The sequence below is a fragment of the Oncorhynchus gorbuscha genome, unplaced genomic scaffold (assembly GCF_021184085.1).
Source record: "Oncorhynchus gorbuscha isolate QuinsamMale2020 ecotype Even-year unplaced genomic scaffold, OgorEven_v1.0 Un_scaffold_1014, whole genome shotgun sequence".
Classification (NCBI taxonomy): domain Eukaryota; kingdom Metazoa; phylum Chordata; class Actinopteri; order Salmoniformes; family Salmonidae; genus Oncorhynchus; species Oncorhynchus gorbuscha.
The window spans coordinates 97,763-123,911 of NW_025745927.1; the positions used below are offsets into that span (position 1 = coordinate 97,763).

The 26,149-nt window shown below is 44.3% G+C and overlaps 1 protein-coding gene across 1 annotated transcript in view; it reads left to right on the top strand.

Moving 5' to 3' along the window:
* The window catches only part of LOC124020993 (AP-5 complex subunit zeta-1-like), a 61,300-nt gene extending 39,267 nt beyond the window's left edge, over positions 1–22,033 (top strand). The window contains 7 exon segments of the mRNA XM_046336309.1: positions 833–975; positions 3,229–3,347; positions 3,862–3,989; positions 4,222–4,319; positions 18,320–18,452; positions 19,938–20,134; positions 21,540–22,033. Coding sequence (XP_046192265.1) covers positions 833–975; positions 3,229–3,347; positions 3,862–3,989; positions 4,222–4,319; positions 18,320–18,452; positions 19,938–20,134; positions 21,540–21,789 — 1,068 coding nt within the window. The 3' untranslated portion in view covers positions 21,790–22,033.
* Positions 22,034–26,149: the final 4,116 nt, after the last annotated feature.

Below are 26,149 nucleotides of genomic sequence, written 5' to 3' on the forward strand. Positions count from 1 at the left end.
TGGTATCTGACTCTGTGTTGTAGTTCCTAGCGTGGGACAGTCCGGGCCAGGTATCTGACTATGTGTTGTAGTTCCTAGCGTGGGACAGTCCAGGCCAGGTATCTGACTATGTGATGTGTTGTAGTTCCTAGCGTGGGACAGTCCAGGCCTGGTATCTATGTGATGTGTTGTAGTTCCTAGCGTGGGACAGTCCAGGCCTGGTATCTATGTGATGTGTTGTAGTTCCTAGCGTGGGACAGTCCAGGCCTGGTATCTGACTATGTGTTGTAGTTCCTAGCGTGGGACAGTCCAGGCCTGGTATCTGACTATGTGTTGTAGTTCCTAGCGTGGGACAGTCCAGGCCTGGTATCTGACTATGTGATGTGTTGTAGTTCCTAGCGTGGGACAGTCCAGGCCAGGTATCTGACTATGTGATGTGTTGTAGTTCCTAGCGTGGGACAGTCCAGGCCAGGTATCTGACTATGTGATGTGTTGTAGTTCCTAGCGTGGGACAGTCCAGGCCAGGTATCTGACTATGTGATGGATTGTAGTTCCTAGCGTGGGACAGTCCAGGTATCCTATGTGTTGTATCTGACAGTCCAGGCCTGGTATCTGACTATGTGTTGTAGTTCCTAGCGTGGGAGGCCAGTCCAGGTTCCCTGGGACAGTCCAGGCCTGGTATCTGACTATGTGATGTATTGTAGTTCCTAGCGTGGGACAGTCCAGGCCTGGTATCTGACTATGTGTTGTAGTTCCTAGCGTGGGACAGTCCAGGCCAGGTATCTGACTATGTGTTGTAGTTCCTAGCGTGGGACAGTCCAGGCCTGGTATCTGACTATGTGATGTGTTGTAGTTCCTAGCGTGGGACAGTCCAGGCCTGGTATCTGACTATGTGGATGTGCTGCCCTCTCTGGTCACGGCTGGGACTGCAGTTGAGCTGCTGCACTCTCTACTGGACTTGCCCTGTCTCACTGCTGCTCTCACCCTGCAGCTCAGGTACACACACACACACACACACACACACACACACACACACACACACACACACACACACACACACACACACACACACACACACACACACACACACACACACACACACACACACACACACACACACACGTAGAGATAGAATGCTTATACAGTTGAACTCTGAAGTTTACATACACCTTAGCCAAATACATTTAAACTTAGTTTTTCACAATTCCTGACATTTAATCCTAGTAAAAATTCCCTGTCTTTGGTCAGTTAGGATCACCACTTTATTTTAAGAATGTGAAATGCCAGAATAATAGTATTTATTTAGTAGTAATTATTTATTTCAGCTTTAATTTATTTCATCACATTCCCAGTGGGTCAGAAGTTTACATACACTCATTTAGTATTTGGTAGCATTGCCTTTAAATTGTTTAACTTGGGTCAAACATTTCAGGTAGCCTTCCACAAACGTCCCACAGTTCGTTTGGTGAATTTTGGCCCATTCCTCCTGACAGAGCTGGTGTAACTGTGTGAGGTTTGTAGGCCTCCTTGCTCACCCACAAATCTTCTCTGGGATTGAGGTCAGGGCTTTGTGATGGCCACTCCAATACCTTGACTTTGTTGTCCTTAAGCCATTTTGCCACAACTTTGGAAGTATGCTTGGGGTCATTGTCCATTTGGAAGACCCATTTACCACCAAGCTTTATCTACCTGACTGATGTCTTGAGATGTTGCTTCAATACATCCACATAATATTCCATCCTCATGTTGCCATCTATTTTGTGAAGTGTACCAGTCCCTCCTGCAGCAAAGCACCCCCACAACATGATGCTACCACCCCGTGCTTCACGGTTGGGATGGTGTTCCCCGGCTTGCAAGCCTCCCCCTTTCTCCTCCAAACATAACGATGGTCATTGTGGCCAAACAGTTCTATTTTTGTTTTATCAGACCAGAGGACATTTCTCCAAAAAGTACGATCTTTGTCCCCATGTGAGGTTGCAAACCGTAGTCTGGCTTTTATCTGGTGGTTTTGTAGCAGTGGCTTCTTCCTTGCTGAGCTGCCTTTCAGGTTATGTCGATATAGCAGTGGCTTCTTCCTTGCTGAGTGGCCTTTCAGGTTATGTTGATATAGCAGTGGCTTCTTCCTTGCTGAGCGGCCTTTCAGGTTATGTTGATATAGCAGTGGCTTCTTCCTTGCTGAGCTGCCTTTCAGGTTATGTTGATATAGCAGTGGCTTCTTCCTTGCTGAGCGGCCTTTCAGGTTATGTTGATATAGCAGTGGCTTCTTCCTTGCTGAGCGGCCTTTCAGGTTATGTTGATATAGCAGTGGCTTCTTCCTTGCTGAGCTGCCTTTCAGGTTATGTTGATATAGCAGTGGCTTCTTCCTTGCTGAGCGGCCTTTCAGTTGATTAGCAGTGGCTTCTTCCTTGCTGCCTTTCAGGTTATGTTGATGCAGTGGCTTCTTCCTTGCTGAGCTGCCTTTCAGGTTATGTTGATGTAGCAGTGGCTTCTTCCTTGCTGAGCGGCCTTTCAGGTTATGTCGATATAGCAGTGGCTTCTTCCTTGCTGAGCGGCCTTTCAGGTTATGTTGATATAGCAGTGGCTTCTTCCTTGCTGAGCTGCCTTTCAGGTTATGTCGATAAAGGACTCGTTTTACTGTGGATATAGTTACTTTTGTACACTTTTTGCACCAAAGTACATTCATAGGCTAATTGACCTAATCTGAGTCAATCAGAAGCTTCTAAAACCATGTAATTTTCTGGAATGTTCCAAGCTGTTTAAAGGCACAGTCAACTTAGTGCATGTAAAATTCTGACCCACTGGAATTGTGATACAGTGAATTAATCTGTCTGTAAACAATTGTTGGAAAAATGACTTGTGTCATGCACAAAGTAAATGTCTTGTAATGTATTCTACGTTGATGACATACACAATACATACGTAGTGTATTCTACGTTGATGACATACACAATACACACGTAGTGTATTCTACGTTGATGACATACACAATACATACGTAGTGTATTCTACGTTGATGACATACACAATACATACGTAGTGTATTCTACGTTGATGACATACACAATACATACGTAGTGTATTCTACGTTGATGACATACACAATACATATGTAGTGTATTCTACGTTGATGACATACACAATACATACGTAGTGTATTCTACGTTGATGACATACACAATGTTCCTAGAAGCATTTCAGAGAAACATCAGAGCAATATAGAAATGTAACATGGTGATCTGTGCGTGTCAGGTCTGCATGCTTCCCTGTGTCTGAGCCAGGGGGGCGTGGTCTGTCATCGCTGGAAGCTTTCCGAAGCCCCGCCCATAGAGGCCTCTTCCTGTTCCTGTTGAGAGGGGAGGCAGGGTCTGGTAATGTCACAAACTACTGTAATATTATAATACCACTACTGTAATATTACTACTGTAATGCTATAATACCACTACTACTGTAATATCACTACTACTGTACTACTATAATTCCACTACTGTAATATTATAATACCACTACTGTAATATTACTACTGTAATGCTATAATACCACAACTACTGTAACACTAATACTACTGTAATATCACTACTACTGTAATACCACTACTACTGTAATACCACTACTGTAATACCACTACTGTAATACCACTACTACTGTAATACCACTACTACTGTAATACCACTACTACTGTAATACCACTACTGTAATGCCAATACTGTAATATCACTACTACTGTAATATCACTACTACTGTAATGCCACTACTGTAATGCCACTACTGTAATGCCAATACTGTAATGCCACTACTGTAATATCACTACTACTGTAATATCACTACTACTGTAATGCCAATACTGTAATGCCAATACTGTAATATAACTGTATTTCTCCCCAGGTGATACCATGGATAGACTGAGTGTGCTCCATGACCTGCTGATGGAGGCAGCTGATTGGTCCAGAGTCATCCAATCAGCTCAAAGTGTTCCAGTGCTGCTGCATGTCTACTTCAACACAGTTACCACGGTAACACACACACACACACACACACACACACACACACACACACACAGGCTACAACCACAATAAGTCAGAGATAAAACATGTATTTTGTGTATATAAGTACAGCTTAGATTGTGTGTGTGTGTGTGTGTGTGTGTGTGTGTGTGTGTGTGTGTGTGTGTGTGTGTGTGTGTGTGTGTGTGTGTGTGTGTGTGTGTGTGTGTGTGTGTGTGTGTGTGTGTGTGTGTGTGTGTAGGTATCAGATGAGAGGTTGCTGGCCCAGCTGGTGTTGGTGCTGTTGGAGAGAAGCAGTCTGCTGCTCAACATCCCCAAATACACTGCAGAGATACACCGGTCAGTACACACACTGCATCACACACACACTGGTCAGTACACACACTGGTCAGTACACACACTGCATCACACACACACTGGTCAGTACACACACTGGTCAGTACACACACTGCATACACACACTGGTCAGGACACACACACTGGTCAGCACACACACTGGTCAGTACACACACTGCATCACACACACACTGGTCAGGACACACACTGCATCACACACACACTGGTCAGGACACACACTGGTCAGTACACACACTGCATCACACACACACTGGTCAGGACACACACTGCATCACACACACACTGGTCAGGACACACACACTGCATCACACACACACTGGTCAGGACACACACACTGGTCAGTACACACACTGGTCAGGACACACACACTGCATCACACACACACTGGTCAGGACACACACACTGGTCAGTACACACACTGGTCAGGACACACACACTGCATCACACACACACTGGTCAGGACACACACTGGTCAGTACACACACTGGTCAGGACACACACACTGCATCACACACACACTGGTCAGACACACACTGCATCACACACACACTGGTCAGTACACACACTGCATCACACACACACTGGTCAGTACACACACTGCATCACACACACACTGGTCAGTACACACACTGCATCACACACAACACACTGGTCAGGACACACACACTGCATCACACACACACTGGTCAGTACACACACTGCATCACACACACACTGGTCAGTGGTCATCACACACACACTGGTCAGTACACACACTGGTCATCACACACACACTGGTCAGTACACACACTGCATCACACACACACTGGTCAGTACACACACTGCATCACACACACACTGGTCAGTACACACACTGCATCACACACACACTGGTCAGTACACACACTGCATCACACACACACTGGTCAGTACACACACTGGTCAGTACACACACTGGTCAGTACACACACTGGTCAGTACACACACTGGTCATACACACACTGGTCAGTACACACACTGGTCAGGACACACACACTGGTCAGTACACACACTGCATCACACACACACTGGTCAGTACACACACTGGTCAGTACACACACACTGGTCAGTACACACACTGCATCACACACACACTGGTCAGTACACACACACTGGTCAGTACACACACTGGTCAGGACACACACACTGGTCAGGACACACACTGCATCACACACACACTGGTCAGTACACACACTGGTCAGGACACACACACTGGTCAGTACACACACTGCATCACACACACACTGGTCAGGACACACACTGTCATCACACACACACTGGTCAGTACACACACTGCATCACACACACACTGGTCAGGACACACACACTGGTCAGTACACACACTGGTCAGTACACACACTGGTCATCACACACACACTGGTCAGTACACACACTGCATCACACACACACTGGTCAGTACACACACTGGTCAGGACACACACACTGGTCAGTACACACACTGCATCACACACACACTGGTCAGGACACACACACTGGTCAGTACACACACTGGTCAGTACACACACTGGTCAGTACACACACTGGTCAGTACACACACTGCATCACACACACACTGGTCAGTACACACACTGGTCAGTACACACACTGGTCAGGACACACACTGGTCAGGACACACACTGGTCAGGACACACACTGCATCACACACACACTGGTCAGGACACACACACTGGTCAGTACACACACTGCATCACACACACACTGGTCAGGACACACACTGCATCACACACACACTGGTCAGGACACACACTGCATCAGGACACACACTGGTCAGGACACACACTGGTCACACACACTGCATCACACACACTGGTCAGGACACACACTGCATCACACACACTGGTCAGGACACACACTGCATCACACACACTGGTCAGGACACACACTGGTCAGGACACACACACTGGTCAGGACACACACTGCATCACACACACTGGTCAGTACACACACTGCATCACACACACACTGGTCAGTACACACACTGCATCACACACACACTGGTCAGTACACACACTGCATCACACACACACTGGGCAGTACACACACTGCATCACACACACACTGGTCAGTACACACACACTGGTCAGGACACACACTGCATCACACACACACTGCATCACACACACTGGTCAGGACACACACTGGTCAGTACACACACACGGGTCAGTACACACACTGCATCACACACACACTGGTCAGTACACACACACTGGTCAGTACACACACCACATCACACACACACTGGTCAGTACACACACCACATCACACATACACTGGTCAGTACACACACACGGGTCAGTACACACACTGCATCACACACACACTGGTCAGTACACACACTGCATCACACACACACTGGTCAGTACACACACCACATCACACACACACTGGTCAGTACACACACCACATCACACACACACTGGTCAGTACACACACCACATCACACACACACTGGTCAGTACACACACACGGGTCAGTACACACACTGCATCACACACACACACTGGTCAGTACACACACTGCATCACACACACACTGGTCAGTACACACACTGCATCACACACACACTGGTCAGTACACACACTGCATCACACACACACTGGTCAGTACACACACTGCATCACACACACACTGGTCAGTACACACACTGCATCACACACACACTGGTCAGGACACACACACTGGTCAGTACACACACTGCATCACACACACACTGAATCACACACACACTGGTCAGTACACACACTGGTCAGTACACACACACTGCATCACACACACACTGGTCAGTACACACACTGCATCACACACACACTGGTCAGGACACACACACTGGTCAGTACACACACTGCATCACACACACACTGAATCACACACACACTGGTCAGTACACACACTGGTCAGTACACACACACTGCATCACACACACTGGTCAGGACACACACACTGGTCAGTACACACACTGGTCAGGACACACACTGGTCAGGACACACACTGCATCACACACACACTGGTCAGGACACACACACTGGTCAGGACACACCCTGGTCAGGACACACACTGCATCACACACACTGGTCAGTACACACACTGCATCACACACACACTGGTCAGGACACACACTGCATCACACACACACTGGTCAGGACACACACTGCATCACACACACACTGGTCAGGACACACACTGGTCAGGACACACACACTGCATCACACACACTGGTCAGGACACACACTGCATCACACACACTGGTCAGGACACACACTGCATCACACACACTGGTCAGGACACACACTGGTCAGGACACACACACTGGTCAGGACACACACTGCATCACACACACTGGTCAGTACACACACTGCATCACACACACACTGGTCAGTACACACACTGCATCACACACACACTGGTCAGTACACACACTGCATCACACACACACTGGGCAGTACACACACTGCATCACACACACACTGGTCAGTACACACACACTGGTCAGGACACACACTGCATCACACACACACTGCATCACACACACTGGTCAGGACACACACTGGTCAGTACACACACACGGGTCAGTACACACACTGCATCACACACACACTGGTCAGTACACACACACTGGTCAGTACACACACTGCATCACACACACACTGGTCAGTACACACACTGCATCACACACACACTGGTCAGTACACACACTGCATCACACACACACTGGTCAGTACACACACCACATCACACACACACTGGTCAGTACACACACCACATCACACACACACTGGTCAGTACACACACACGGGTCAGTACACACACTGCATCACACACACACACTGGTCAGTACACACACTGCATCACACACACACACTGGTCAGTACACACACTGCATCACACACACACTGGTCAGTACACACACTGCATCACACACACACTGGTCAGTACACACACTGCATCACACACACACTGGTCAGTACACACACTGCATCACACACACACTGGTCAGTACACACACTGCATCACACACACACTGGTCAGTACACACACTGCATCACACACACACTGGTCAGTACACACACTGCATCACACACACACTGGTCAGGACACACACACTGGTCAGTACACACACTGCATCACACACACACTGAATCACACACACACTGGTCAGTACACACACTGGTCAGTACACACACACTGCATCACACACACACTGGTCAGTACACACACACTGGTCAGTACACACACTGCATCACACACACACACTGGTCAGTACACACACTGCATCACACACACACTGGTCAGGACACACACACTGGTCAGTACACACACTGCATCACACACACACTGAATCACACACACACTGGTCAGTACACACACTGGTCAGTACACACACACTGCATCACACACACACTGGTCAGTACACACACTGCATCACACACACACTGGTCAGTACACACACCACATCACAGTTGAGGTAATGTGTACATGTAGGTAGGGGTGAAGGGTACATGTAGGTAGGGGTGAAGGGTACAGGTTAGTTGAGGTAATGTGTACATGTAGGTAGGGGTGAAGGGTACATGTAGGTAGGGGTGAAGGGTACATGTAGGTAGGGGTGAAGGGTACATGTAGGTAGGGGTGAAGGGTACATGTAGGTAGGGGTGAAGGGTACATGTAGGTAGGGGTGAAGGGTACATGTAGGTAGGGGTGAAGGGTACAGGTTAGTTGAGGTAATGTGTACATGTGGGGCAGCAGGGTAACCTAGTGGTTAGAGCGGTGGACTAGTAACCTGTAGGTTGCGAGTTCAAACCCCCAAGCTGACAAGGTACAAATCTGTCGTTCTGCCCCTGAACAGGCAGTTAACCCACTTTTCCTAGGCCGTCATTGAAAATAAGAATTTGTTCTTAACTGACTTGCCTGGTTAAATAAAGGTAAAATAAAATAAAAATGTAGGTAGGGGTGAAGGGTACAGGTTAGTTGAGGTAATGTGTACATGTAGGTAGGGGTGAAGGGTACATGTAGGTAGGGGTGAAGGGTACATGTAGGTAGGGGTGAAGGGTACATGTAGGTAGGGGTGAAGGGTACATGTAGGTAGGGGTGAAGGGTACATGTAGGTAGGGGTGAAGGGTACAGTTTAGTCGAGGTAATGTGTACATGTAGGTAGGGGTGAAGGGTACATGTAGGTAGGGGTGAAGGGTACATGTAGGTAGGGGTGAAGGGTACAGGTTAGTTGAGGTAATGTGTACATGTAGGTAGGAGTGAAGGGTACATGTAGGTAGGGGTGAAGGGTACAGGTTAGTTGAGGTAATGTGTACATGTAGGTAGGGGTGAAGGGTACATGTAGGTAGGGGTGAAGGGTACATGTAGGTAGGGGTGAAGGGTACATGTAGGTAGGGGTGAAGGGTACATGTAGGTAGGAGTGAAGGGTACATGTAGGTAGGGGTGAAGGGTACATGTAGGTAGGGGTGAAGGGTACAGTTTAGTCGAGGTAATGTGTACATGTAGGTAGGGGTGAAGGGTACATGTAGGTAGGGGTGAAGGGTACATGTAGGTAGGGGTGAAGGGTACATGTAGGTAGGGGTGAAGGGTACAGGTTAGTTGAGGTAATGTGTACATGTAGGTAGGGGTGAAGGGTACATGTAGGTAGGGGTGAAGGGTACATGTAGGTAGGGGTGAAGGGTACATGTAGGTAGGGGTGAAGGGTACATGTAGGTAGGGGTGAAGGGTACAGGTTAGTTGAGGTAATGTGTACATGTAGTTAGGAGTGAAGGGTACATGTAGGTAGGGGTGAAGGGTACATGTAGGTAGGAGTGAAGGGTACATGTAGGTAGGAGTGAAGGGTACATGTAGGTCGGGGTGAAGGGTACATGTAGGTAGGGGTGAAGGGTACATGTAGGTAGGGGTGAAGGGTACAGGTTAGTCGAGGTAATGTGTACATGTAGGTAGGGGTGAAGGGTACATGTAGGTAGGGGTGAAGGGTACATGTAGGTAGGGGTGAAGGGTACAGGTTAGTCGAGGTAATGTGTACATGTAGGTAGGGGTGAAGGGTACATGTAGGTAGGAGTGAAGGGTACATGTAGGTAGGGGTGAAGGGTACATGTAGGTAGGGGTGAAGGGTACATGTAGGTAGGGGTGAAGGGTACATGTAGGTAGGAGTGAAGGGTACATGTAGGTAGGAGTGAAGGGTACAGGTTAGTTGAGGTGAAGGTCATGTTTTTGGTTGGACAGTTTTCTCAATTTCTTTCTTAGGTTTTTGCATTCTTCGTCAAACCATTTGTCATTGTTTTTCATTTTCTAAGGTAGTCTGCTTGAAAACGTTAGATTTGATAGGGGAGCTGAGAGGTCAAATATACTGTTTAGGGTTACTACTGCCAAGTTTACACCTTCACTATTACAGTGAACTGTTTTGTCCAGGGAGTTGTCTAGAAGGGATTGAATTTGTTGTTGCCTAATCGTTTTTTGGTAGGTTTCTACACTACTTTCCTTCCATCTATAGCATTTCTTAATATTATTCAGTTCATTTGGCTTTGATGCCTCATGATTGAGTATTGCTTTGTTCAAGTAGATGGTGGTTCAGCAGTGATCTTAGAGAGGTGTCAGTGGGCTGACTGAACGCTCTGAGGGACTCTGGGTTGAGGTCAGTGATAAAGTAGTCTACAGTACTACTGCCAAGGGATGAGGTCAGGTGATTGTGTACCTACCGTAAGAGTCCCCTTGAAGCCTATAGTACCATTGACTATGTACAGACCCAGCGTGTGACAGAGCTGCAGGACTTGTGACCCGTTTTTGTTGGTTATGTTGTCGTAGTTGTGCCTAGGGGGGCATATGGGGGAGGGAATGCTGTCACCTCCAGGCAGGTGTTTGTCTCCCTGGGTGCTGAGGGTGTCAGATTCTTGTCCCGTTCTGGCATTTAGGTCTCCACAGTCCCTGGGCCTAGAAATGGTTTATCTCCCCTTGTAGGATGACAATGTCTGTATTTCACATTTCTTTGATGAAGTCTGGGTTCCTGTTCAGACCTTGTATATTCCAGGATGAGATAGTAAAAGCTTTGTGTTCCATAGTGTCTAGTGTCATAGTGTCTACCAATCTGCGTGCCACTTATGGTTTTCATATGTACATTTTTGTGAGTTTAATTTCATTTATAATAATGTATTCAGATCTCAATGTTCTACTGCTTGAGCTCCTCTTCCTCTTATAGAATATTATCCTAATGTTCTACTGCTTGAGCTCCTCTTCCTCTTATAGAATATTATCTCAATGTTCTACTGCTTGAGCTCCTCTTCCTCTTATAGAATATTATCCTAATGTTCTACTGCTTGAGCTCCTCTTCCTCTTATAGAATAGTATCCTAATGTTCTACTGCTTGAGCTCCTCTTCCTCTTATAGAATATTATCCTAATGTTCTACTGCTTGAGCTCCTCTTCCTCTTATAGAATAATATCCTAATGTTCTACTGCTTGAGCTCCTCTTCCTATTATAGAATATTATCTCAATGTTCTACTGCTTGAGCTCCTCTTCCTCTTATAGAATATTATCCTAATGTTCTACTGCTTGAGCTCCTCTTCCTCTTATAGAATATTATCTCAATGTTCTACTGCTTGAGCTCCTCTTCCTCTTATAGAATATTATCCTAATGTTCTACTGCTTGAGCTCCTCTTCCTCTTATAGAATATTATCCTAATGTTCTACAGCTTGAGCTCCTCTTCCTCTTATAGAATATTATCTCAATGTTCTACTGCTTGAGCTCCTCTTCCTCTTATAGAATATTATCTCAATGTTCTACTGCTTGAGCTCCTCTTCCTCTTATAGAATATTATCCTAATGTTCTACTACTTGAGCTCCTCTTCCTCTTATAGAATATTATCTCAATGTTCTACTGCTTGAGCTCCTCTTCCTCTTATAGAATATTATCTCTAAAGTATTCTGGAGCTCCTCTTCCTCTTATAGAATATTATCCTAATGTTCTACTGCTTGAGCTCCTCTTCCTCTTATAGAATATTATCTCAATGTTCTACTGCTTGAGCTCCTCTTCCTCTTATAGAATATTATCTCTAAAGTATTCTGGAGCTCCTCTTCCTCTTATAGAATATTATCTCAATGTTCTACTGCTTGAGCTCCTCTTCCTCTTATAGAATATTATCCTAATGTTCTACTGCTTGAGCTCCTCTTCCTCTTATAGAATATTATCTCAATGTTCTACTGCTTGAGCTCCTCTTCCTCTTATAGAATATTATCCTAATGTTCTACTGCTTGAGCTCCTCTTCCTCTTATGGAATATTATCCTAATGTTCTACTGCTTGAGCTCCTCTTCCTCTTATGGAATATTATCCTAATGTTCTACTGCTTGAGCTCCTCTTCCTCTTATAGAATATTATCCTAATGTTCTACTGCTTGAGCTCCTCTTCCTCTTATGGAATATTATCCTAATGATCTACTGCTTGAGCTCCTCTTCCTCTTATAGAATATTATCTCAATGTTCTACTGCTTGAGCTCCTCTTCCTCTTATAGAATATTATCTCAATGTTCTACAGCTTGAGCTCCTCTTCCTCTTATAGAATATTATCTCAATGTTCTACTGCTTGAGCTCCTCTTCCTCTTATAGAATATTATCTCAATGTTCTACTGCTTGAGCTCCTCTTCCTCTTATAGAATATTATCCTAATGATCTACTGCTTGAGCTCCTCTTCCTCTTATGGAATATTATCCTAATGATCTACTGCTTGAGCTCCTCTTCCTCTTATAGAATATTATCTCAATGTTCTACTGCTTGAGCTCCTCTTCCTCTTATAGAATATTATCTCAATGTTCTACTGCTTGAGCTCCTCTTCCTCTTATAGAATATTATTTCAATGTTCTACTGCTTGAGCTCCTCTTCCTCTTATAGAATATTATCTCAATGTTCTACTGCTCGAGCTCCTCTTCCTCTTATAGAATATTATCCTAAATGTTCTTATAGAATATTACTGCTTGAGCTCCTCTTCCTCTTATAGAATATTATCTCAATGTTCTACTGCTTGAGCTCCTCTTCCTCTTATAGAATATTATCCTAATGTTCTACTGCTTGAGCTCCTCTTCCTCTTATAGAATATTATCCTAATGTTCTACTGCTTGAGCTCCTCTTCCTCTTATAGAATATTATCCTAATGTTCTACTGCTTGAGCTCCTCTTCCTCTTATAGAATATTATCCTAATGTTCTACTGCTTGAGCTCCTCTTCCTCTTATAGAATATTATCTCAATGTTCTACTGCTTGAGCTCCTCTTCCTCTTATAGAAATATTATCCTAATATTATCTACTGCTTGAGCTCCTCTTCCTCTTATAGAATATTATCTCAATGTTCTACTGCTTGAGCTCCTCTTCCTCTTATAGAATATTATCCTAATGTTCTACTGCTTGAGCTCCTCTTCCTCTTATAGAATATTATCCTAATGTTCTACTGCTTGAGCTCCTCTTCCTCTTATCCTCTTCCTCTTATAGAATATTATCTCAATGTTCTACTGCTTGAGCTCCTCTTCCTCTTATAGAATATTATCCTAATGTTCTACTGCTTGAGCTCCTCTTCCTCTTATAGAATATTATCCTAATGTTCTACTGCTTGAGCTCCTCTTCCTCTTATAGAATATTATCCTAATGTTCTACTGCTTGAGCTCCTCTTCCTCTTATAGAATATTATCTCAATGTTCTACTGCTTGAGCTCCTCTTCCTCTTATAGAATATTATCTCAATGTTCTACTGCTTGAGCTCCTCTTCCTCTTATAGAATATTATCTCAATGTTCTACTGCTTGAGCTCCTCTTCCTCTTATAGAATATTATCTCAATGTTCTACTGCTTGAGCTCCTCTTCCTCTTATAGAATATTATCCTAATGTTCTACTGCTTGAGCTCCTCTTCCTCTTATAGAATATTATCCTAATGTTCTACTGCTTGAGCTCCTCTTCCTCTTATAGAATATTATCTCAATGTTCTACTGCTTGAGCTCCTCTTCCTCTTATAGAATATTATCCTAATGTTCTACTGCTTGAGCTCCTCTTCCTCTTATAGAATATTATCCTAATGTTCTACTGCTTGAGCTCCTCTTCCTCTTATAGAATATTATCCTAATGTTCTACTGCTCGAGCTCCTCTTCCTCTTATAGAATAATATCTCAATGTTCTACTGCTCGAGCTCCTCTTCCTCTTATAGAATAATATCTCAATATTCTACTGCTCGAGCTCCTCTTCCTCTTTAGAATAGAATATTCTATCTCAGCTCCTCTTCCTCTTATAGAATATTATCTCAATGTTCTACTGCTTGAGCTCCTCTTCCTCTTATAGAATATTATCTCTAAAGTATTCTGGAGCTCCTACACCTGAATATGAAACAGTTCCGGAACCCAAAATGAGTTCCGGAACCCATTCCAGTCCAAGTCAACCACTGGAGGCAGGGCTTTCTCCTATAGAGCTCCATTTTTATGGAACGGTCTGCCTACCCATGTCAGAGACGCAAACTCGGTCTCAACCTTTAAGTCTTTACTGAAGACTCATCTCTTCAGTGGGTCATATGATTGAGTGTAGTCTGGCCCAGGAGTGGGAAGGTGAACGGAAAGGCTCTGGAGCAACGAACCGCCCTTGCTGTCTCTGCCTGGCCGGTTCCCCTTTTTCCACTGGGATTCTCTGCCTCTAACCCTGTTACGGGGGCTGAGTCACTGGCTTGCTGGGGCTCTCTCGTGCCGTCCCTGGGGGGGGTGCGTCACCTGGGTGGGTTGATTCACTGTTGTGGTCGGCCTGTCTGGGTTTCCCCCCTTTGGGTTGTACCGTGTCGGAGATCTTTGTGGGCTATACTCGGCCTTGTCTCAGGATGGTAAGTTGGTGGTTGTAGATTTCCCTCTAGTGGTGTGGGGGCTGTGCTTTGGCAAAGTGGGTGGGGTTATATCCTTCCTGTTTGGCCCTGTCCGGGGTGTCCTCGGATGGGGCCACAGTGTCTCCTGACCCCTCCTGTCTCAGCCTCCAGTATTTATGCTGCAGTAGTTTATGTGTCGGGGGCTAGGGTCAGTTTGTTTATCTGGAGTACTTCTCCTGTCCTATTCGGTGTCCTGTGTAAATCTAAGTGTGCGTTCTCTAATTCTCTCCTTCTCTCCTTCTTTCTCTCTCTCGGAGGACCTGAGCCCTAGAACCATGCCCCAGGACTACCTGACATGATGACTCCTTGCTGTCCCCAGTCCACCTGGCCATGCTGCTGCTCCAGTTTCAACTGGCCTGGGCCCTAGGACCATGTCCCAGGACTACCTGACATGAGGACTCCTTGCTGTCCCCAGTCCACCTGGCCATGCTCCTGCTCCAGTTTCAACTGTTCTGCCTTACTATTATTCAACCATGCTGGTCATTTATGAACATTTGAACATCTTGGCCACGTTCTGTTATAATCTCCACCCGGCACAGCCAGAAGAGGACTGGCCACCCCACATATGCTCTCTCTAATTCTCTCTTTCTTTCTCTCTCTCGGAGGACCTGAGCCCTAGGACCGTGCCCCAGGACTACCTGACATGATGGCTCCTTGCTGTCCCCAGTCCACCTGACTGTGCTGCTGCTCCAGTTTCAACTGTTCTGCCTTATTATTATTTGACCATGCTGGTCATTTATGAACATTTGAACATCTTGGTCATGTTCTGTTATAATCTCTACCCGGCACAGCCAGAAGAGGACTGGCCACCCCACATAGCCCGGTTCCTCTCTAGGTTTCTTCCTAGGTTTTGGCCTTTCTAGGGAGTTTTTCCTAGCCACCGTGCTTTTACACCTGCATTGTTTGCTGTTTGGGGTTTTAGGCTGGGTTTCTGTACAGCACTTTGAGATATCAGCTGATGTACGAAGGGCTATATAAATAAATTTGATTTGATTTGATTTGATCAGAAGTAATCAGGTAGGGTTATTTTATGATGTTTCCACTGGATCAGAGCATGAAATGTTTCTCTTTCACTCTGAGTAGTTATTGTTGGATAATAAGAACCTAACATTATCAAAAAGGAGAGAGGATCTCTGGCAGTCTCTATGGGAGTACCACAGGGTTCAATTCTCCGGCTGACTCTTTTCTCTGTATATATCAACGATGTCGTTCTTGCAGCGGTTGATTCCCTGATCCACCTCTACACAGAAGACACCATTCTGTATACATCTGGCCCTTCTTTGGACACTGTGTTAACAAACCTCCAAACGAGCTTCAATGCCATACAACACTCCTTCCGTGGCCTCCAACTGCTCTTAAACGCTCGTAAAACTAAATGCATGCTCTTCAACCGATCACTACCCGCCCGCCCGACTAGCATCACTACTCTGGACGGTTCTGACTTAGAATATGTGGACAACTATAAATACCTAGGTGTCTTGCTAGACTGTAAACTCTCTTTCCAGACTCGTATTCAACATCTCCAATCCGAAATTAAATCTAGAATCCTTCCTTCCTATTTCACAACAAAGCCTCCTTCACTCACGCCGCAAAACTCCCTCGTAAAACTGATATCCTACCGATCCTGGACTTGACGATGTCATTTACAAAATAGCCTCCAACACTCTACTCAGCAAATTGGATGCAGTCTATCACAGTGCCATCCGTTTTGTCACCAAAGCCCCATATACCACCTACCACTGTGACCTGTACACTCTCGTCGGCTGGCCCTCGCTACATATTCGTTGCCAAACCCACTGGCTCCAGGTCATCTATAAGTCTTTGCTAGGTAAAGCTCCGCCTTATCTCAGCTCACTGGTCACCATAGCAACACCCACCCATAGCACGCGCTCCAGCGGGTATACCTCACTGGTCATCCCCAAAGCCAGCACCCCTTTGGCCGCCTTTCCTTCCAGTTCTCTGCAGCCAGTGAGTCTCCAAGTTGGAGACTTATATCTCCCTCAATAACTTTAAGCATCAGCTAACTGAGCAGCTTACTGACCGCTGCAGCTGTACACAGCCCATCTGTAAATAGCCCAACTACCTACCTCATCCCCATATTGGTTTGATTTTATTTTTTGCACACCAGTATTTCTACTTGCACATCATCATCTGCACTCCAGTGTTAATCTGCTAAATTGTGAATACTTCGGTACTATGGCCTATTTATTGCCTTACCTCCTACCATTTGCACACACTGTATATAGACTTTTTTCTATTGTGTTATTGACTGTACGTTTGTTTATTCCATGTGTACCTCTGTGTTGTTGTTTGTGTCGCACTGCTTTGCTTTATCTTGGCCAGGTCACAGATGTAAATGAGAACTTGTTCTCAACTGGCCACCTGGTTAAATAAAGGTGAAGATAAAGGGATGGTCTGTGCGGAAGGTTACTGACGTTCCCGTTTTTGTAGCAGTCAGCAAAAAGTGTTTCTGGATTGTCCACGAGGAGCTTCTCTCTGTACTCTCTCGGTGCCTTGTCATGTTTAATATCTATAAGGGGTACTGTACTGATCTCTTCACAGTGCCCTGTAGATGATGTGGAGGGGGTTACCCTGTATATGTCCTTGTAAAATAATCCACCTTTTATACAACTCTCAGTCTATCTTTTGGAAAAACATGCTGAACAATTCAGGAGCTCATCTGCTCATTAACTCTCAATCTTTCCACTCTCTCTCTCTCTCTCTCGTTTCTCTCTCGTTTCTCTCTCTCTCTCGTTTCTCTCTCTCTCTCGTTTCTCTCTCTCTCTCGTTTCTCTCTCTCTCTCGTTTCTCTCTCTCTCTCTCTCTCTCTCTCTCTCTCTCTCTCTCTCTCTCTCTCTCTCTCTCTCTCTCTCTCTCGTTTCTCTCTCTCGTTTCTCTTTCTCGCTCTCGTTTCTCTCTCTCTCTCTCTCGTTTCACTCTCGCTCTCGTTTCTCACTCTCATTTCTCTCTCTCTCTCGTTTCTCTCTCTCTCGTTTCTCGTTTCTCGCTCTCGTTTCTCACTCTCATTTCTCTCTCTCTCTCGGTTCTCTTTTGATTTTCTCTCTTGTTTCTCTCACTAGAGTTTTTAGCCACCACTTGTTGAAGCTGTGTAAGCTCCACCCCTCTCTGGTTGTGGACCAATCACGGGAGCTGCTGGAGTTTGCTGGAACCACCACTAACATCCACAGCAAAGAAGACCTGTACACACATGTGGTGAGAACTATATACTATACACTATAATATACACACATGTGGTGAGAACTATATACTATACACTATAATATACACACATGTGGTGAGAACTATATACTATACACTATAATATACACACATGTGGTGAGAACTATATACTATACACTATAATATACACACATGTGGTGAGAACTATATACTATACACTATAATATACACACATGTGGTGAGAACTATATACTATACACTATAATATACACACATGTGGTGAGAACTATATACTATACACTATAATATACACACATGTGGTGAGAACTATATACTATACACTATAATATACACACATGTGGTGAGAACTATATACTATACACTATAATATACACACATGTGGTGAGAACTATATACTATACACTATAATATACACACATGTGGTGAGAACTATATACTATACACTATAATATACACACATGTGGTGAGAACTATATACTATACACTATAATATACACACATGTGGTGAGAACTATATACTATACACTATAATATACACACATGTGGTGAGAACTATATACTATACACTATAATATACACACATGTGGTGAGAACTATATACTATACACTATAATATACACACATGTGGTGAGAACTATATTCTATACACTATAATATACACACATGTGGTGAGAACTATATACTATACACTATAATATACACACATGTGGTGAGAACTATATACTATACACTATAATATACACACATGTGGTGAGAACTATATACTATACACTATAATATACACACATGTGGTGAGAACTATATACTATACACTATAATATAATACTATATACTAATACTATAATACTATACATACTATACACACTGATATACACACTGATATACACACTACTATAAACACTACACACACTATGCTATACATACTATACACACTATGCTACACACACTATGCTATACACACTATACACACTATGCTATACACACTATGCTATACACACTATGCTATACACACTACACACACTATGCTATACACACTCTACTATACACACTATACACACACACACATACTCACACTAGAGAAACCTTTACAGACACATGGTGACAGATTGAGTCTGTGTGTGCCTGTGTGTGCCTGTGTGTGCCTGTGTGTGTCTGTGTGTGCCTGTGTGTGTGTGTCTGTGTGTGTCTGTGTGTGCCTGTGTGTGTCTGTGTGTGTGTGTGTGTGTCTGTGTGTGCCTGTGTGTGTGTGTCTGTGTGTGTGTGTCTGTGTGTGCCTGTGTGTGTGTGTGCCTGTGTGTGTGTGCCTGTGTGTGTGTGCCTGTGTGTGCCTGTGTGTGTCTGTGTGTGCCTGTGTCTGTGTGTGTCTGTGTGTGTCTGTGTGTGTCTGTGTGTGTCTGTGTGTGCCTGTGTGTGTCTGTGTGTGCCTGTGTGTGTCTGTGTGTGCCTGTGTGTGCCTGTGTGTGTCTGTGTGTGTGTGTGTGTGTGTGTGTGTGCTAGGTGTGGGTGCTAGGTGAGTACCTGTCGGTGTCATTTGACTCTCGGTGTTCCGTGGATCTGGTTACTTCCTGTTTCGAGGCATTGGAGGCAGTCCTCTTCGAGATCACTTCCTCTGGAAGCCCCTCCCCCAGGGTGGTTACCTCCTTACTGAGCGCGCTCGCTAAACTGGCTTCCCGTTCCCACGACCTCATACCCAGGTAACACACACACACACACACACACACACACACACACACACACACACACACACACACACACACACACACACACACACACACAATGGGCTTCTCGTTCCCACGACCTCATACCCAGGTAACACACACACACACACACACAATGGGCTTCTCGTTTCCACGACCTCATACCCAGGTAACACACACACACAATGGGCTTCCCGTTTCCACGACCTCATTCCCAGGTAACACACACACACACACAATGGGCTTCCCGTTCCCACGACCTCATACCCAGGTAACACACACACACACACACACACACACAATGGGCTTCCCGTTCCCACGACCTCATACCCAGGTAACACACACACACACACACACACAATGGGCTTCTCGTTCCCACGACCTCATACCCAGGTAACACACACACACACACACACACAATGGGCTTCTCGTTTCCACGACCTCATACCCAGGTAACACACACACACACACACACACAATGGGCTTCTCGTTTCCACGACCTCATACCCAGGTAACACACACACAATGGGCTTCCCGTTCCCACGACCTCATACCCAGGTAACACACACACACACACACACACAATGGGCTTCTCGTTCCCATGACCTCATTCCCAGGTAACACACACACACACACAATGGGCTTCTCGTTTCCACGACCTCATACCCAGGTAACACACACACAATGGGCTTCCCGTTCCCATGACCTCATTCCCAGGTAACACACACACACACACAATGGGCTTTCAGAGTGTTGCATTATAGGTTTGAAATGCAAATCGCTCTAGTGGCTTCCTACCTACTGCACCTTGCAGCCATCAGGCCTACTGCACCTTGCAGCCATCAGGCCTACTGTACCATGCAGCCATCAGGCCTACTGCACCTTGCAGCCATCAGGCCTACTGTACCATGCAGCCATCAGGCCTACTGTACCATGCAGCCATCAGGCCTACTGTACCATGCAGCCATCAGGCCTACTGCACCATGCAGCCATCAGGCCTACTGCACCTTGCAGCCATCAGGCCTACTGTACCATGCAGCCATCAGGCCTACAGTACCATGCAGCCATCAGGCCTACTGCACCATGCAGCCATCAGGCCTACAGGCTCACTGCTGTAGTAGCTCCCTACCTACTGCACCATGCAGCCATCAGGCCTATTGCACCATGCAGCCATCAGGCCTACTGCACCATGCAGCCATCAGGCCTACAGGCTCACTGCTGTAGTAGCTCCCTACCTACTGCACCATGCAGCCATCAGGCCTACTGCACCATGCAGCCATCAGGCCTACTGCACCATGCAGCCATCAGGCCTACAGGCTACAGTCATAAATTACACACACTATAGCCAGTCACTACAGCCGTTCCTGTGTGTGTGTGTGTGTGTGTGTGTGTGTGTGTGTAGGGTTTCTCTGTTCCTCTCTAAGCTTCGTAGCGGAGCAGTCTCCTGGTGTGGCAGTGAGGAGGATGTTGTCGCCGTAGTGACCAGAGGGGAGGAGTTATGGTCGCTGCTGAAACTTCCGAGCGTGGCGCTGAGTGTTCTAACCCCGCCTTCCCTCGCCACCTCCCCCCGCTGGCACCGAGACGCCAACGCAACGCTGCCACCTCGACTCAGAACACTGACTGGCCTCACACACACACACGCTAAAATATAATCACACATAGACCTTAAATCAGTTATGTTCAGTAAATGTTCTGTATGTTTTCAATATCTTGTTATTATACAGTGAGGGCCAAAAGTATTGGGACATGTTGTTGTTGTTGTTGTTGTGCACAACATAATCTGAAACACAACAAACAGGAAATACATCCAACACGTTTGTAGAGTTACAAGCTTGATGTAGTTATAGAGGAATATGGGACCAAATACTAAATGTTTGACTGATGTACGACACAAGTTCATTTAAGGTGAATGCACCAATTTGTAAGTCGCTCTGGATAAGAGCGTCTGCTAAATGACTTAAATGTAATGTAAATGTAATTTTTCCCAATGCTTTTGGTGCCCTAAAATGGGGGGGGGGGACGATGTGCAAACAATGCTGTAATTTCTAAATGTTTCACCTGATATGGATGGGAATAGCCTCAAATTAAAGCTGACATTCTGCACTTTAACCTCAAGCAACGTGTTGGAGTACAGAGCCTAAACAACAACATGTCACTGTTGTTTACACACAAACACATTTTATAGATCTGTTTTAATCAACAGTTTCTCTGATAGAAGATCATATATACGGGAATGAGTGAGCCATCTAGATATAGTTATACTAGACAGGACTGACTGAGCCATCTAGATATAGTTATACTAGACAGGACTGACTGAGCCATCTAGATATAGTTATACTAAACAGGACTGACTGAGCCATCTAGATATAGTTATACTAAACAGGACTGACTGAGCCATCTAGATATAGTTATACTAGACAGGACTGACTGAGACATCTAGATATAGTTATACTAGACAGGACTGACTGAGACATCTAGATATAGTTATACTAAACAGGACTGACTGAGACATCTAGATATAGTTATACTAGACAGGACTGACTGAGCCATCTAGATATAGTTATACTAGACAGGACTGACTGAGCCATCTAGATATAGTTATACTAGACAGGACTGACTGAGCCATCTAGATATAGTTATACTAGACAGGACTGACTGAGACATCTAGATATAGTTATACTAGACAGGACTGACTGAGCCATCTAGATATAGTTATACTAGACAGGACTGACTGAGCCATCTAGATATAGTTATACTAGACAGGACTGACTGAGACATCTAGATATAGTTATACTAAACAGGACTGACTGAGCCATCTAGATATAGTTATACTAGACAGGACTGACTGAGACATCTAGATATAGTTATACTAGACAGGACTGACTGAGACATCTAGATATAGTTATACTAGACAGGACTGACTGAGCCATCTAGATATAGTTATACTAGACAGGACTGACTGAGCCATCTAGATATAGTTATACTAAACAGGACTGACTGAGACATCTAGATATAGTTATACTAGACAGGACTGACTGAGACATCTAGATATAGTTATACTAGACAGGACTGACTGAGACATCTAGATATAGTTATACTAGACAGGACTGACTGAGCCATCTAGATATAGTTATACTAGACAGGACTGACTGAGCCATCTAGATATAGTTATACTAGACAGGACTGACTGAGACATCTAGATATAGTTATACTAGACAGGACTGACTGAGACATCTAGATATAGTTATACTAAACAGGACTGACTGAGCCATCTAGATATAGTTATACTAGACAGGACTGACTGAGACATCTAGATATAGTTATACTAGACAGGACTGACTGAGCCATCTAGATATAGTTATACTAAACAGGACTGATTGAGCCATCTAGATATAGTTATACTAGACAGGACTGACTGAGACATCTAGATATAGTTATACTAGACAGGACTGACTGAGACATCTAGATATAGTTATACTAAACAGGACTGACTGAGCCATCTAGATATAGTTATACTAAACAGGACTGACTGAGACATCTAGATATAGTTATACTAGACAGGACTGACTGAGCCATCTAGATATAGTTATACTAGACAGGACTGACTGAGACATCTAGATATAGTTATACTAGACAGGACTGACTGAGACATCTAGATATAGTTATACTAGACAGGACTGACTGAGCCATCTAGATATAGTTATACTAGACAGGACTGACTGAGCCATCTAGATATAGTTATACTAGACAGGACTGACTGAGCCATCTAGATATAGTTATACTAGACAGGACTGACTGAGACATCTAGATATAGTTATACTAAACAGGACTGACTGAGCCATCTAGATATAGTTATACTAGACAGGACTGACTGAGACATCTAGATATAGTTATACTAGACAGGACTGACTGAGACATCTAGATATAGTTATACTAGACAGGACTGACTGAGCCATCTAGATATAGTTATACTAAACAGGACTGACTGAGACATCTAGATATAGTTATACTAGACAGGACTGACTGAGCCATCTAGATATAGTTATACTAAACAGGACTGACTGAGCCATCTAGATATAGTTATACTAGACAGGACTGACTGAGCCATCTAGATATAGTTATACTAGACAGGACTGACTGAGCCATCTAGATATAGTTATACTAGACAGGACTGACTGAGCCATCTAGATATAGTTATACTAAACAGGACTGACTGAGCCATCTAGATATAGTTATACTAAACAGGACTGACTGAGCCATCTAGATATAGTTATACTAGACAGGACTGACTGAGACATCTAGATATAGTTATACTAGACAGGACTGACTGAGACATCTAGATATAGTTATACTAGACAGGACTGACTGAGCCATCTAGATATAGTTATACTAAACAGGACTGACTGAGCCATCTAGATATAGTTATACTAGACAGGACTGACTGAGACATCTAGATATAGTTATACTAGACAGGACTGACTGAGACATCTAGATATAGTTATACTAGACAGGACTGACTGAGCCATCTAGATATAGTTATACTAGACAGGACTGACTGAGACATCTAGATATAGTTATACTAGACAGGACTGACTGAGCCATCTAGATATAGTTATACTAGACAGGACTGACTGAGCCATCTAGATATAGTTATACTAAACAGGACTGACTGAGCCATCTAGATATAGTTATACTAGACAGGACTGACTGAGACATCTAGATATAGTTATACTAGACAGGACTGACTGAGCCATCTAGATATAGTTATACTAAACAGGACTGACTGAGCCATCTAGATATAGTTATACTAGACAGGACTGACTGAGACATCTAGATATAGTTATACTAGACAGGACTGACTGAGACATCTAGATATAGTTATACTAGACAGGACTGACTGAGCCATCTAGATATAGTTATACTAAACAGGACTGACTGAGCCATCTAGATATAGTTATACTAGACAGGACTGACTGAGACATCTAGATATAGTTATACTAGACAGGACTGACTGAGACATCTAGATATAGTTATACTAGACAGGACTGACTGAGACATCTAGATATAGTTATACTAGACAGGACTGACTGAGCCATCTAGATATAGTTATACTAGACAGGACTGACTGAGCCATCTAGATATAGTTATACTAAACAGGACTGACTGAGACATCTAGATATAGTTATACTAGACAGGACTGACTGAGCCATCTAGATATAGTTATACTAGACAGGACTGACTGAGCCATCTAGATATAGTTATACTAGACAGGACTGACTGAGACATCTAGATATAGTTATACTAGACAGGACTGACTGAGCCATCTAAATATAGTTATACTAGACAGGACTGACTGAGCCATCTAGATATAGTTATACTAGACAGGACTGACTGAGACATCTAGATATAGTTATACTAAACAGGACTGACTGAGCCATCTAGATATAGTTATACTAGACAGGACTGACTGAGACATCTAGATATAGTTATACTAGACAGGACTGACTGAGACATCTAGATATAGTTATACTAGACAGGACTGACTGAGCCATCTAGATATAGTTATACTAAACAGGACTGACTGAGACATCTAGATATAGTTATACTAGACAGGACTGACTGAGCCATCTAGATATAGTTATACTAGACAGGACTGACTGAGCCATCTAGATATAGTTATACTATACAGGACTGACTGAGCCATCTAGATATAGTTATACTAAACAGGACTGACTGAGACATCTAGATATAGTTATACTAGACAGGACTGACTGAGCTATCTATAATGACAGACATCTACAGTGCCTTAAAGGTGTCAGTATAAAGGTACCACAGTATTACTCCTTAAAGGTACCACAGTATTACTCCTTAAAGGTGTCAGTATAAAGGTACCACAGTATTACTCCTTAAAGGTGTCAGTATAAAGGTACCACAGTATTACTCCTTAAAGGTGTCAGTATAAAGGTACCACAGTATTACTCCTTAAAGGTGTCAGTATAAAGGTACCACAGT